The 13,268-nt window shown below is 40.0% G+C and overlaps 1 protein-coding gene across 5 annotated transcripts in view; it reads right to left on the reverse strand.

The window, feature by feature from the left end:
* thsd7ba (thrombospondin, type I, domain containing 7Ba) overlaps positions 1 to 13,268 on the reverse strand; it is a 241,634-nt gene that overhangs the window by 100,730 nt on the left and 127,636 nt on the right. For all 5 annotated transcript variants that reach the window (XR_013805279.1, XM_079665111.1, XM_079665110.1 and 2 more), the window contains 3 exons: positions 4,706 to 5,540; positions 2,656 to 2,904; positions 1,620 to 1,789 (listed from right to left, as the gene is read on the reverse strand). Coding sequence is in view for 4 of the 5 variants with exons in the window: in XM_079665111.1 (XP_079521237.1) it covers positions 1,620 to 1,789; positions 2,656 to 2,904; positions 4,706 to 5,540 (1,254 nt within the window). In the remaining variant the exon portion in view is untranslated. The remainder of the gene's footprint in view (positions 1 to 1,619; positions 1,790 to 2,655; positions 2,905 to 4,705; positions 5,541 to 13,268) is intronic.

Genomic DNA, 13,268 nt, shown 5'->3' on the forward strand with positions numbered 1-13,268 from the left:
TACAGTACATGTGCTGCTGTAACAACAACATTACCCAACTTGGGATCAATAAAGTATATCTTATCTTATCTTAAGATGATCGATGGCTACTGCCATATTTGCAAAATTTGCCTCTGAAACTTGACAAGTGCATGTTTCAGGATTATCAATGAACAACAGGAGGGGTCACAGACATAAGACCAGCTGTTAAATAAAGCTCTTCTGACCTTAGCTGTCTAGTGGGTATATTAATGCTCATTTTCACCTTTACAGAGCTTTAGGATTAATTACGGGGTTACGGTACGTCTACACTACAGGCATCAACAAATGCTTTCAACGCTTCGCCCATTCCCTTGAATGGGGTGACGTAGAAGTTTTTAATCTTCGCCGAACTGCATTGTGGGGAGCATGGCATGGCTTTGCAAGCATCACGAGCATCTATCGGCATCAAAAGTTGAACAATGTTAAATTTTTTAGGCTCGATGCTTGGCATCAGCCAATCAAATCCCGTTTATGCAAATCCCGCCAGTGCAAGCGCAGCCAATCAAACCGCGTGCAAGCTGGGAGAGCCAGACCGCAGTTCATTTCCTCATATTCCAAACGAGATATTACGGTAGCAAATCACCCGGTTCTTTACGACCGGAACTATTTACCGGGATACAAACCGGAGGAACCAGGCATGGAGGGAGGTGGCAGAGACAGTGGGTGAAACTGATAGTTTTTTCGCCTGTTTGGAGAGTTTATATCCAGTTTACTTCGTTTTAACATTGCTATTGCTTTGTATGTCGGGGGCGGGAGATTCATGTGATTGGTTGCTCGCAAAAAATCGCCAAGCTTCAGACACGCCCAGCTTCAAGATTTGTTCATGCCTGTAGTGTAGACGGGCCGTTAGTCAAGCAAAGCAGAGGTTGTAGTCCCAAACGATAGCTGAGGATTATGGGTAGTGTAGTGTCTTAAGCCATCCCAAACTTCGAAAAAACTATGTTTCTCTGAATCGAAGTTTAAAAACACAAAAGCATTGTGCACAATTTAAACCAATCAATGTTGTGTAATTAACAAGGATAAACTGATGTTTTTTAGTGGATGAGTACGGCATATATCACTGTAAAATTATTTGATAGTGAGGGGAATCCTTCCGGTTTTATTATGAAAATTTCGAGACCGAAAATACTGTTTTCACCCCGTGAGGGTTGACGCCAACTTTACATGGACGCTGTGGGGAAAGACGTGGTATATACACGTTCTCCTGGCGGGACCTCAAATCATGTTCGTAATATCTATCAAACTATAGATCCTACACATCCACTGGACGTGGATTCTAAAAGTACAATATACACTTCTCGCTAGAAATCTAATCAAAAACATTTTAATGGCCAAACTATTCTATAATTTAGGATTTTCCAGAGAGGGTTATTTGTGAATATACGAGCCTCCGGAGTGTTTGCAATCAACAGGAGCATCAGCCCATATGCCGCAAATTGTTGTTTCTTACACGACCACTAGAAGTGCTACATTTTAAAACGTGACTATAGGTCGTAATAAGATGCTGAACAATCAGTTTTTCGGAGGAGGACAGGCTGGTTTAGACAGAATATATTTATGGTTTAACTTTTGCATCACCAAGTGGCTTGAGATCTTACCCTCCTTCCTGTGATGTGGTGCTGAGTCGTCGGGGACCTGCACACAGTAGGTCTTCCTGGTCTGGATCCCACTTCCACACAGGATGGAGATGTTGGCCAGCCGCTGGTCCTGATGGCTCAGTAAGGGGAGGATTCGACAGTCGTCCCAGTCAGTGGCCCTCCACACATACCTGACGGAAAAACACGAGAAGACGTCAGTGTCAGGAGTCACTGTTTGATAAATCTTGTTTGTGTACTCTTATGAATACAGGCACAATCCAATCGGAAGCAATGTATAATTGACTGATTAAAAAAAGAAAGTGTCAGCATATACAGAGTAGTGGCAGTTGTTTTCTGAAAATGTACAGAAAGAAAAAGATGAATTAGCGCGAGCAGTCTCCGGCAATAGTCTCTCACAGTATGTCAGCTTGAAGGAGGCATGATTACTTGGATTTCAGAACTTCTCAACAAATGTTTGGTTTCAACTATGAAATATGCAGCGGTGCGGAAAAGCAATAATATTGGATGGGTCCACTATGACAACAGCCTGTAGTAATCTATCGAATGCTTAATTTCCGTAATGAGCTTTCCCTAATCATGTAAATCCTCTGCTCGCAGGCACTCCATGTAGATTTAGCAAATAAAACAATCTACCTGCAGGGAAGAGAAAAACCTCTATTGATTTACTTTGTTTACTGCCCTTAATATTAGCCAAAGCCTAACTCAAACTGTTATAGGACTGTCCTGTCACGTCCAGTGGGTTAGGAACTCCCAACAGGACATAACATTATTGTAAGTGGCACAACATAATTGAGCTAATCCCAAAAAAAAGTAATTCAACAGTGAAGTCATGAATTATTGCAGCCCGAAGGCTTTCTTTCATAATCACTCAGGTGAAAAAAGCTCAGAGAAGCAAAATTAGAAGTCATTATTTGGTTTTTAGACTTTGACACTTAATGCATTAGCATCTGCATCAGGAGATTACCGGCGAACAAAGCTTTTGTTTCTGGGGATTGTGAGCTGAAATGCGATGATAACCACTGTCATTAATAACTACCTCGGACAGTTTGGAAGCAAATCTCCTATGATGTTGCAGGCTTCTTTTTCCTCAAGGGCAGGACAGCGCTCCCCCCCTCGGACGGGGATCTGCGTCATGATGCGTGACCGAAGGCGGTAACCAGGCGACAGGTCGGCGGAGCGGCAGGTCTTGGAGCAGGGACTCCACGATGACCAATCAGAAGTGTGACAGTCTTTGGGCATCACACAGCCCTGAAAGGTCAAGGGGGCATTGCCCCTGGTACAGAGGCTGAAGATTGAGAAAAATTAAGAAAATGTTAAGATAAAATACTGCAATTAAAATCCTAGAATCACATAAAGAATAAAACTTAACTAGGTGACACCTTCACAGTGTATGAGTAGAGTTGCTGTTTAGAGAGTGAGATAGCGGGAACGATGTTACATTTGTTAAATATTTAAATAGACCTGTGAATACATTTTATGCAGTGAAAATCTAAGAAATCAAATAAAACCTACTGCTGACTACCTGTTAAGCACATGCCCTTTACAGCTTACCCTTCTACATGACTATATTCAAAGCTGTTATACATGATACTAACAAGACTCAGACATACATTCTGTCTTTACAGAAACCGTACAAAGAGCTCACAAAAAAAAAAATGAAACCAGAGCATTAATCAAGTAATTACAATTCCATTGTTTAATTTGAACAATTTCATTAGGTAGGTTATTAAGATGTGAGTACAATGCTCATTTAAGAATGTTACTGTCTAATTAGGCTGTAATTAGAAAAGCAGAATGAGGCAGAACTCAGGTGGGAAATCCATATTCAAAAGCCCCAATCGCACTTCTTAGCAAGTGCCATGCTAATCAGCCACCGAACTATAAATGGTCCCTTCACAATCAAGTCATAAAGCCAGGGAGCCTGCCTTGTTGGGGATATTAAGGTGCAAATATCAAACACATAACTAGACAGCCTATTTTAAGCCCTTTAAACAAAATTCATAACATCAAAACAACCATGATACTTCTTAAAACCCCTAAATCTGACACGGCTAAGCTTTTATTTAGCTGTACACAACTGCAATGCACTGTCCATGACTCTAAATATAAAATGCAATGCTCCCACAGTAACTTATGTTAAGTTGTTCTGATAACACAGCCTCCAAGAATGGAAGTTAACAATTGATTTCAGCTGTCAGTTAGAAGTGTCATCTTGCACTAAGATAAGGGTCGAGTATGTTGTCAATATAATTTATATGTAATGATTTTCTATGTCCTTGATATAATGGATACAGTGGAATGTTGTTTATTTCTGCATGTGTTTGAATGTGTCTGTTTTTGCTCTGAGCAGTAAAATCCATTCTTATCAAATCTAAATACCACAGTTTGCTCAAACAGCAGGGACAGGAGGGGAGCAGCACTTGACATTTACCATAATAGTGACTCACCACCATGTTAATATGCTGCTGAAACAGCAGCTCCCACATGATCCAGTTATAATTGAATAAATAACCACCATCAATAAAAACCATTTAGTTTCACCGAATACTCCTATGCACGAGGAAAAAATGACCCGCTGGGATCATGAAGGAGGATGGTCATTGATCATGTCCCTCTCGTGTTATTAAACAATATGAGTGTGAAAGAGCAGTAAAAGCAATCAACTCCATTAGGACTATTTCAAATTGCAGACGCCCACATAGAGTAGCAGAGCAGCCTCAACACATGGAAAAAGAGATTTATGTCGAGGTCTGTCCCCCAGATCTACGACAAACCAGTGTATTTAACACAGCTACACTGACGAAAACTGAAACATTGACTTTAACTAAATGTATGTCAACAAATTTCATCTAATTTACACCAAATATTTTTGAATAAAACATAATATTATTGCTTTCATCTAACCTGATACAGTTATGTGAACAATGTTGACATAATACATTTAATTAAAGTCAATGTTTCAGTTTTCCAGTGTGCCCTTCTTTCGTCATAATCGTGGATTAATCTTGGACCAATAGAAATGTCAGTTTTACCATTTCTCATTCTCGCTGTATGAAAAGTGCAGCACATGGTAGCACGTGTCTTACCTCAGCATAGCGTTCTTGCCGTCGCTCCGTGTGCAGCGCACTTGTCGTGTCTGGTATCCCACCTCCAGCTCCCATGACATGGGGTTATCGTGGTGGTGGTGAGCGTGATGGTGGTGGTGGGAGGTCTGCATGTGCAATGTGACTGTGTTGTTCTCATTGGAGCTGAAGTCCACTGTGGTCCTGCCACTCAACAGGGCGTCCTTGTGATACGGAAGTCGGCACTCGCTCCAGGCCCCTACTTTAAGGCTGTACTGGTACTCCCCCTCCCCAGCAGGGCAGTCAACATAACCAGAACAAGTCCTGGTCTCTGTCAAATTGGGGCAGCTTTCCCCTCCGAACATTGGCGTGGCCAGAACATGTCGAGTCCGATGCTGCATGCCAGTGCCGCACGTTTTGCTGCAACTGGACCAGGACGTAAAGTCTGAAACTACACAGTCCTGGGGGCAGGGGATGAGGCACGCCTGCTCCACAGGTGGCTTCTGGGAAAAGAACTCACATATCCTCAAATTGACTGTGGTACGGTTTGAAGTGCGCACACAGTGGACTTTGCGCCTCTGGATGCCGTGCTGCGCCGTTATGCACTCGGCCATCCTCAACTTGAGCTCGTTGGAGAAGAAAGGGACGAGAACACAGCCCCCCCAGTCTGACACCTCCCACTCAAACAGGTTCTGGTGCCAGTCGCAGACCTTAAAGCAGTGACGCTGGCTTTCTGGCTTGTCCATGTGCTGGCAGTGGGTATGGTGGGTGGTCCAGCCCTCCGTGTGGACACACCATATTGTCCTTGACTGAACCCCACCAGAACCACACTGCTCCCCGATACACTGACCCCACTGGCCTGCAAACCAAGAAAAGAAACACATGGAGAGGGCATTTTCATTAAAATCTGAGGATGTAGAAAAAAATAGGATGATTTAAATAGCAGCAATCTGGCAGCTTGCAATCAAGCACAATTCAAGGCCATTCACTTAACCTCCGTGATTGCTTTATTCATGAACTGAGGAAGAAAGGAACAAAAGTGAAAAAGAAAGTAATCAAACCAGCAGCGGACATCAATATAAAATTGAACAAAATATGAGGTTAGTTTCTCGTCAAAAAGCACATGATTTACTTTTTTGGATCCCAAACAGATCAATAGCTTATGTACTAAAAGATACAAAGACAAGTTTTAGTTTGCTCAGGTTGTATAGAAAGATATGTTGTTACTTTGCTGAGATGCAAAATATTGTAAACTCTTTAAATCTGGCTTCAAGAAATATCTTGTTTTGTTTTTGAATTGTATATTTTCAACCCCAGGCCACCTAGCTTTTCAACAGTTTAAGCATTTTGTCTACAAAGAAAAGGCGCTACACATCAAAGTTTAAATCTTTCTAACAAGGAGTATTGATATTAATTTACCAAACCCCCGATAAATGCATAGCGTTTTGCAGCGGTCTTTCTGCTCACAGTACATCTTTATATGCATTGCTTTCATTTAAGAATACACTCAAACGATTAATATTATGAAATTGGTCACTAAAGAAGAACAAACTTCCCTAATTGAGCCCTTTTCAGTGTTAAGAGGATAAAGTGAAACCCTATTTGAATTGTGATAGCTTTAGGAACATTTAATAACATCACAGTTTGGAAAGGTCAACCAGCAAACATGCGTAATTACATTTCATATCTCAGGCAGAAGTTGATCCAGTTGATAAACCTAATAGATTAGCAACAAGAGAATAGCGTGTTCCTTATAAATAAAATGTAAAGTGTTCTAAAACATAACTCTTATTTCTGTTCTCAGTAAATCTGATACAACAGACTCTGAAACAGAGATATTGTGGACACAAACTGTGTGAACATTATGATCAGTCATTTTGACATTCAAAGCTTGGGGTGTTGTTAGGCAACTATAAACTAAGCAGCAAAGTCAAGCTATGCTCACAAAAAAGGTGTAAAATCCTGTTCTACTCCTCAGGAAAGTGTTCAGTCAAATAAATGTCAAACACAGGCAAGTTTTGAAAAAGAGAGAGAACTTCATTCTCAGTTATACACCCTCGTATCGGAGTGATGATGTGGTTGATTTTGGCACTGTGAAAGAGAACTGCTCTTGCAGTCAATACTAGGTAACATCTGTGTTTGCGATAAAAGCACAGTGATTTTCCACCTCTGACAAATAGCACAAACTAAAAGTACTCTGTGTGGTCAGAGGGAGAACAAAATTGCTGATTCCTCCCACTGTGAAGGCTTTGTCAGCGTCAAAACGTAGCTTTAAATGTAATATTTATATGGATTCCAGTCTGACCACAGCCTCTATATCTTTGGAGAGTGGTCCTATAAACAAATGAAAAAAGTCTACAGATGATATGGGTGCAATACTAAAATATTTTGGATATAACTTTCACCAACAAAGAAAAGAAAGCTTTGTATTCATATGGAGGTGCGAATATGGATACTGACAAATATAGGACAATTCTTTTCATCTTTGATGTTAAACACATTTGCTTACACATATAGCGTATTACACTTCCATCAATTGTATAATATAAAATGCATCTGATGTTCAGTCTGATGAAAATAATTGTCAGTCATGTTTAGGCAACCTACTGCACAGTCTCTTTTGTTGCTGTAATTACTTGAGGAAGTGGATTTTGCGTGTAGCACCTGTTGAATATTAATGCTTATTCTGTTGAAGGCTTTGAATCAAGCTCTGACTTTCTAATTTCATAATGTTTTCTAATATTAAAAAGAACATGAGTGACATAGCGATCCATGCTGTGTTCACATCTGCAGAATGTGTATAGGTTCAATTGAAAAGGCTAATGAAATAGCAATTTCATTAAAAAAAGCTAGATTAATGTGTGATTTATTAAACCCAGTAACAATTTGTAACATGCTAATTTAGTTTTTGACCTTTTGTGCTCATTTTTTGGAAAAGGAGTGATAAATCAGAAAAACAAATGAATGAAATCAATTTGCCGATATGATGTTTTGTATCTATGCCAGTCATTTTGCCGCATGCTATGAAAGGGATAATTTCATTAATTCCCTCTAATTGGAATTAAATTGATGTAATAATGAGATCCTACTGCTTCCCTAAATTGCTTTTGAATGACAACTCGCTGAACATTTTTTCTTTTTTTGCACAAGTGAAATCTGTTGTTAACACTCTGTTCCCACGACAACACACTTCGAAGCAGTTGCTTTTTGCTTAAGGGAGCAATATATCAAACTGCTGAATTGTTTCATAGTTCATCAGAGCACATCATTGAGTTTATTCATCTTGGCTTTGCGATGTTAATGGGGGCTCATGGTGTAACTAACATCATTACGCTCATATGAGCTTTTCGTCCAACACGGCTCAGGGGACGAGAAATCTAAAATCGTTAATACTTTTATTAACATAGATGTTTTGCACATTGGAACATTTTGTTATGTTTGTCCTTTGGCTTGATTTTAGACATTAGGTAAGATATGCACATAAACATGAAGATGCCTAGTAATGAAAACACGGCCATTATTGACTCAGTGGGAAACGCATTGAGTGTGTTCAACCACATGCAGTCATTGTGTTTGGTAGACACTGATAAATAGTTCCATAGCAAAAACTCGCAACATTTTGTCTTAAAGGTTACCTATTGTGCAAAATCTGCTTTTTCATGTTTTTTCTATGTAAATATGTATAAGCATTTTAGGAGTATGTTAAGAGATTCGGCAACAATCAGATTTACCCACTTTGTGACATCACAACTGCTTTTAGTGTTGGGCAACCATTAGCCACTAAAAGGTAATCCTGCCTACCTTATCACCAGAATATCCTCCTAGAGCACCATTGGGTTTCTTTTAACCAAATATTTTGCAGATGTATTATTGTTTGCCTTTTACAGGTACGACAACAAAAAACACATAGTTCAGAGAAAGCCTCATAACAAGTTCTAGGAGACGCACTGGAATGCAGCAGCCATTACAAACACAGCAGACTGATAAATAATGAGCAAGACCTGTGGCATCATGGGAGCTCTATTAAAATACTGCAACAGGTCATTCCATGCAACCTGCTCCACAGAAGAAAGGGGCATTATTGTACCTCTACTCCTGTGAGGCATACAATCTTAATTCACAGGTATATACAAAGCTCACAACTAACTAACAGCAGAGGGACAATGACTACAATTCGAGTGGGTAAGACTCTGAGGTAACGTTAAACAACACTTCTATTTTATCATCGTCATGAGTTGGGTTACCCTGTAGTTAACGTCAGCATTTTTTGATGCTTTACGCTACACATTGCACATTCAAGAGATCACATTTTAAATACTTAAGGTTTCAAATGTTTTTGGTTACATCAGCCTTTCTTAACAATTAACATTCCATTTGTGGAGATATAATAAAAAGGAAGAACATGAAAAGTAACTACACGCAGTATGAGGCCAAAAGAAAATAGATAATAGATAGCGACTCAACCACAGCCGCAAATCTTGGGTATTGAACTTTTAAAATGACCATAGCCCATTCAACTTGTTCCATGTTCATGAGTTGAACCTTTACCATAAATGTGCACTTTAAAACAGAATAAGAAATACGTTGAGTGTGTTCAAATGGCTACCCTGCCTTTTTCTTTTGTACATGCCAGTTCATATTATTTCTTACTTTTGAATAGATCTTTACACAGCAGCATGTTGCATTAATCTGAATTAACATGCCTCAGTTGTAATTGATAGTTTGAGCTATGATGTGTGGACTCAGGCTATTTGTTTACATTCCAAAGACACTTGAAGCGCTTTGAACAGTAGAGAAATGTTGTTTCTGTCAGAAGAGGCTACACAAGATCACTTGAAGCTAAGAAGACATCATCATGATAGATAATATTTTAATTGGGCACATTATACACTAGAACTCACTTCAAAAAGGTCCATCTGTGTCCCTTATTCCCACATTCCTCCCCACTGTGTGAAAAGACATCCTCAATTGAGTCAAAGCCCACAAAAGCAAACAAATCTTATATGGGTTACACCCAAAAATGGACATGAAAGCGCAGCACAATTTGAAGATATGAGGAGCAATTCACAGCTGAGCTTAAAGACCTTTGGTCTCAACTACAAGCTTAGTGTACTGCCCTTGCGGTGTATGATGGCATTCTTCATGATAACCACTCTTTCATCAGCATGACCACCTTTGCTCAGTGTTGCTGTTTTCATGCTGTTCCAGGATATGTGTCCCTGATTTATGGAGGTGTGATTGGGAGTGATTCGGCTGCCAGGGGAGCTGGCTACACACGCGCTAGTTCATCTCCTAGGCTCTGAATAATCACTCCCTCGATCTGTCAGCATCAGCATCCGTCAGCCCCTCAGGAGGAACCAGTCACCCACCGCTCCTTCAATCCTGACGCACTTAAGACGTCGTGCCTACCCCCTCGAGAGGGCTCCGGTATCCCCGGGGGGGGCCCTGCTATATTTACTATTCCATTTGCATCCAGGATGTAAGAGGAAACCCTAATTGGCAAGAGGCTGAGCAGACTTCTTTATAACACAGGAAAAGAGAAGAATTAAAGTTAGCCGGTGTAGCGTGACAGAAAATGTCTTCCCTATTTCAGCAGTTGGAACCTTAAGTTGGACAAATGATGGCAAAGCTGTACGACAATAACACAACAAAAGCAATCTCCATCGTGCCCGGAAACCAGACAGACGGAGACAAAGCAAACAGCGAAGGAGTAAAGCGTCTCTTAAACAGCAGCGCTACATCAAGAGAAAACACCACTCGCTAAATCTGTTGCTTCTCTGGTTGCTTTAGTTACATTTGGTATTAGCATCAGGTCAGTAAAGTCCTGAAGCATTTCTGTCTGCTGAACTTTTAAACTTCACGCCGCCATTTTAGGGCAACTAATGTGCGATTGTTGATTGTGCACCAGAACAGCCAAAGACGCTCCTGTAAGCCACGCGTGGGCTTCAATTTATTGATCATATTGATCTACTGCACTGTCTTGAGCACTGTTTGGCTTGTATGAAAAACACAAGTTACCATAGTTCTGACGACACTTCTCTGATAACAATGCTCAATACTGAAACTTGAACAGAACAGCACCACACTTTTGATTACATGCTCATCATTTGCTGACATATATAGAGAGCACAGTATGTTTTTTCTCTACGCCGCAGTTCTTCCAGTTTCTCTCACACACCTGCTCAGTTTACTCACCATCCATCTTCAACTTCCCTGCCCGAATTAAGTTTAACTGTTTGGTTACGTGCGTCCTTTGTCAAAAAAACTTTTTAATTAAATGATACCTATGCCTTTGCGCCTCATTATGCACGGAGCCGTCCCCCATGCCACACTTCCATCAGTTGTAATTTATGAGCGGCGAGGTGCATCCTCAATTACAACCTGCATATATGCAGAAATTCCTCAGATTATCAACAGGCAGTCAATCCATCTCCACAACGCTGAATCAGCTCCTTACAGTATAGCCAAGTGTTTATGGAACAGGAAATGTGAGAAAGGAAGTTCAAAATCATCGCCCAGGGATAATTCACAAACAAATTAAGTGACAAAAAACTCATCACCTGCAGCCAAATATAAAGTTATGGGGAAAGAAATGTGCCACTGGGAGAGTTTTGACCTTCCTGCTTGAATATAAATCACATATTTCCATAAAGATGCTCAATAAGTGAATGCATTATGGTATTTGTGTTTTGGCTTGACAATGAGATGCTTATTGCAGCTTGCATTATCCCGAGGAAACGCATCAAATGCAGATTCAATATCCCACATTAATGAATTTGGTACATTGGGGCTGCAATACCATACACGTGGCCCCAAAGGGATTCTGTTATAATTTATCATTCAGCATCAGAGCTAGACCTACTTGAATGCCTAATCACTAACTGAATGGCCACAGTTTAAATACAAAAGGACACCAACACATGTAGTGCCCATTAAATGATGTAATGACCACTCAGTAACCAACCAAATAAAGGCTGAAATGCAATCCCCTCTTCAGCCAAACAACATTATTTTGAAATTGCCTAAGTGCACCAACGACAATCGTTCCCTTACAAAAACATATTGATTAGTGGTGCCCGAGATATCATGTGTGATAAATATACCCACAGACTGATCCAGAGTCTTCTGGCTGATTTCAGTGGTGGAGCCAGTTTCACACTCCATGAAAGAATAATGCAGGACCTACAAGCTCCTCTGGCTCTGATTTATCTCAAATCCATAACGCGGTAAATCATGAAGAGGATCATTTTAATGCCAGCATGAAGACTTGTAAGTGAATAATCAATCATCTTTAGTAAGTATTAGCATGATTCCTTCAGAGAGTTATCACTGTGTGGGGTAAGCACTGTATTGAAATGGCACAGCAGTGAGATCACATAGCAAGGTGGAGAAATGCATAAGCTTCTTTTGATGTATTCACTTCCTGTTTGGTGGAGTTAATTCCCCCTTTCTGCTCTGGCTTAAACAAGCGACGCATGCTACGACCGGCTGCATTATTATGCCAATGGAAACTGTCATTTTGATCCATATCTCTATGCTATTTGAATAATACTGTAGTATGTTATACATTATGGTTCCTTTCGCACACTGACAGGCGCTGTGCACAAACACACTGATGCTGGAATACAAAACATCCGAGACTACTGTGGTGAACTTTTTAAGATTCAAACATCACAACATTGATTGATTACTGTGTTCCAGGAGCAGCAAATCTACGGACCCTAAACATCACAATGCAATATGATGGATGCTTAGAGGTAGAAAGTGTCATTTGAGTGAGGAGTATTGACATACAGAGTTGATGTATGACTCAAAGGAAGATCCAGGATACGTTTAAGCCAATTAAGTACTTTGTGTGTGCCAAAGAAAGCTGACATCGCACTAATATAAATTACAAACAATACTAGGAGAACACATCATTTACTTATATATACACAGGCACACATTTGCAATATTTTCTATGTAGATTGTTATGTAAATTAAAGCGCATATACTTACATTTAGAGGCACAACAGCACACCTTTACCTGAAGGGAACCCCTGGAATCTTGAAAAGCTTAATATGTATATATGACAGCATATGCATAGATGAAGAATAATTGTTCATTTCTTATTTTTCCTTCCGCCCGATCCTTTTTCCGGATCATTGCTCGAGTCACATTTGTCTTTGTTTCTGCTCTGTATATGCTAACCTGCCCACAGCAGTGTGCTGCCAGAGAGTGTTAAATATGTTATGCTGAAAACACACGCTTCTTTCTGTAAAAAGCTGGGTAGGTAACATTGGAGAAGCCAACAAGAGTAAGCTAGATGTATTAATAATTAAAGAGAAGTTCAACAAATACACAAAACTATGTTTCTAAAAGACATTACCCACACTTACTTTAAGTCACGATGGATCATGCACAGTTTGGTGGAGGAATATTTTAAGATAGCTGGCACAAACATTATTTTCCTGGGAAGTTTTTGTAGGGAATTATTAACATTTGAAAAGTATTGTAATTTTTCTGAAGATTTGCCTGTTGGTTCCGTAAGAAATTGTACTATAATGACTATTTCCAAATGTAATTACTGATATGAGCAAAACACAG

This window comes from Notothenia rossii, assembly GCF_949606895.1.
Source record: "Notothenia rossii genome assembly, chromosome: 2".
NCBI lineage: Eukaryota > Metazoa > Chordata > Actinopteri > Perciformes > Nototheniidae > Notothenia > Notothenia rossii.